General features: G+C 32.6%; 1 protein-coding gene across 3 annotated transcripts in view; it reads left to right on the top strand.

The window, feature by feature from the left end:
- Positions 1–3,183, top strand: part of SNX13 (sorting nexin 13) — a 99,214-nt gene that overhangs the window by 86,234 nt on the left and 9,797 nt on the right. For all 3 annotated transcript variants that reach the window (XM_012721032.1, XM_004676742.2, XM_012721033.1), the window contains exon 22: positions 810–881. In XM_012721032.1, coding sequence (XP_012576486.1) covers positions 810–881 — 72 coding nt within the window. The remainder of the gene's footprint in view (positions 1–809; positions 882–3,183) is intronic.

Below are 3,183 nucleotides of genomic sequence, written 5' to 3'. Positions count from 1 at the left end.
ATATATATTATATATATATATATGAGTATGCATTTTCTTTACTGCAAGAGACAACTCCTTAAATGGTGTGTATAAGTCTTACTTTTCTGTTAATTCTCATACTTTTGCTCATTCATCGTCTTCATTTCTAATTATGGAGAAGTACACTAGCACTGAAATGAGGATTGTCCAATGCCTTTTCTGTTGAGTACTACTCATAGAACTTTGTACAAAAGTACCAGACTTTTCCTCACCCTCACCAGTAACACCATACATTTCAATCGGTGATCTTGATGGTCTTTCCTGTATTGGCAAATAAACTAACACTTTTCTTTCTGTCCGTTTTACCCTAAAAAGTTAGGTAACTTACACTATCTAAACAATTGGTTAATTCCTTAAGTCTACTAACATATTACCAAACTCTTCAGGGTAAAAAAAAATTAGAGTTCTTTCCTCTGTGCTACTATAAACTTTTAATCTTTAAGACATTTAACCTATGTAACTTTATTATATAAAGCAATTTAATTATATAAAATAATCTAATTATTTTTTAAAAATACAGGTGATTGACTAATCTGCCCTTCCAACTTAAAAGTCAGCCCACTTTTAAAGAAAGAAAAATTCTTTTGGCAATTAAATAATCATTTGGTTTCTACTTTTAGACTGTTAATACTTTGTTAATACTAGATAAACTTTGCTTACATATTGTAAAACAAATAAAATAAAATGCTATTTACTATGCTTGATACTAGTTTTGATTTTTTATTATACTGTGTTCTTTCACTAACTGCTTTAGTGTGTTTACTTGGTTTTGTCTTTTAAAATATCAGGTGCCTCCTTTAATTCCGAAGACAGATTCAGATCCTGAACACTGTCGAGTTTCAGCTCAACTTGATGATACTGTGAGTAAATTTTGATATTATTCAATTGTAATTCAAATCATTTGGCAGCTCATTTAGTGTTTTAGCAAAGCATAATATGTGTACCTTTCACTAATGTACATGTATTATGTTAATTTTATTGAATTCTTATTAACTGAGCATGCCTATAGAATGCACATCTCAACAAGAAACAGAACATTACCAGTATCCCCAAAAGTTTTTTCTTCCTGACTCTGTCCTCGCCCCCACCAGTGATAGTCACTGATTTCTACTCTGCTTTTATATTTGATATAAATGAAACTGTGAGGTATGTATTCCTTTAAATCCAGCTTTTTGGCTTGTAATTGTGATATTATACCATGTTGTTTTGTGTGATTGTAGGTTTTTTGTTAATTATTGTGGCCTTACAGTACTTTTATAAGGAGAGTCCAGTTTACTAATATATTTTGAAGAGTATCCCAGTCAACATCCTTGTACATGTTGTGATTTTAAATAAAGTATTACATATTTCTTAGGGTCTTTACATAGGAATGGAATTGCTTCATTAGAAGGTGTACATAAGCAGTCTTACTAGTTACAGCCAAATAGTTTTCCAAAGTGTGTATACTCCTTATTCTGAGACCATCAATGTATGAGATTGCCAGTGCACCACATCCTGGCAACACTAAGTATGTGCATCTTTTTAATTATAGCCATTTTGATTGTTGTATCTCATGGATTTCCATTCTTCGATGGCTATTGAAATATCAGGCTACTTTTATATATGTATGAACCATTTGGGTGTCTCACCCATTTTTCTATTGACTTGTTTTTTTTCCTTCCTAACTAATAAGAGTGCTTTATATAATTGGAATATTTGTTCTTTGCCAGATGTATTTAAATACAGATCTTTTGAAAATGCATGTAATCAGCAAACACATAGCTTAGCCTAACTTACCTTAAATGTTCTCAGAACACTTACATTAGATTACAATGTGGACAGAGGCATTTAACATAAATACTTTATTTAAAATGTTCTCAGAACACATTAGATTATAATGTGGACAGAGACATTTAACATAAATACTTTATTTAAAACATAATACTTTTTATAATAAATTATTGAATACCACATAATTTATTGGAATATTGTATTGAAAATTAAAAACAGACATGAGAGAAAATGAAAAACACATCTAAAACTCAGTGGCAACATAGTATACTAGAAAATATTCATTATTTACCTGTCTGATTTCATTACTCGCAGCAGGCTATGGCTCACTACTTACTGCCCAGCAACCTGGGAGAAGATCAAAGTTCAAAAAATGATTTCTACTAAATACATATTACTTTAAAGTTGGAAAATTGTTAAGTGGACCCAAATCCAGAAACATCTTTTTTTCTGAATATCCTATACTTATGTGTGCTTCTATGCACTACAAGTTGTGCTTACCACATGGTCACAGGATGTTCTCCTATGATTTTATTTAAAAACTTTTTTGTTTTATCCTAAAGACACCCTGGGAGAAAGTATTCACACACCATACACCTGACAAAAAACTGATATCAGAGGTATACGATGAACTACTAAAACTAGACAAAAACAAAAACCAAATAACACAATCAAAAAAGTGATCAGAAGAATAAACAGACACTTCTCCAAAGGAGACATTTAGACTACAAACAGGCACATGAAAAAATGTTCACTATCTCTTATTAGAGGAATGCAAATCAAGGCCACAGTGAACTATCATCTCATACCTGTGAGAGGCCCATAGTGAAAAGACCAGAAACAGGTGTTGGTGAGGATAATGAGAAGTGGGAATCTGCCTACACTGATGTGGGGATGCAGGCTGGTCTAGGCCTTATGGAAAGTGGAATGGAGGTATCTCAAAACAATAAACATGGATCTGGCACTGGACCCAGTAATTCCATTCATGGATATCTACTAAAATTTTAAAAATTCTAATTTGAAAGGGAACTTGCACTCCCATGTTTATTGCAGCAGTTTATCTAAACTATGGAGACAGACTAAGTGCTCCTGAACAGGTGAGTTGATCAAGAAGATGAGACATGTATATACAACAGAATATTACTGATTAATAAAGATAAACTCATACTATTTGAAGCAAGCTGGGTGGAATTGAAAGGGATAATGCTAAGTGAAATAAGTTAGAAGGAGAAAGATAAATCCTGAATGATGCCTCTTATATGCAGAATATAAAGTAAATGAACTAAGAGTCAGATAAAGACAAGCTTAAAAACTAACCCTTGGCCCTCCCTGGTGGCGCAGCGGGTTAAAGCACAGCACTGAGAATCTGAAGCCACTTCCGTATGAGTTCGA

The sequence above is a fragment of the Condylura cristata genome, unplaced genomic scaffold (assembly GCF_000260355.1).
Source record: "Condylura cristata isolate star-nosed mole 26May11 unplaced genomic scaffold, ConCri1.0 scaffold00005, whole genome shotgun sequence".
In the NCBI taxonomy this organism is placed as follows: Eukaryota; Metazoa; Chordata; class Mammalia; order Eulipotyphla; family Talpidae; genus Condylura; species Condylura cristata.
Note: the sequence above shows the minus strand (reverse complement) of the source record. Positions and strands in the feature narration are given on the sequence as shown.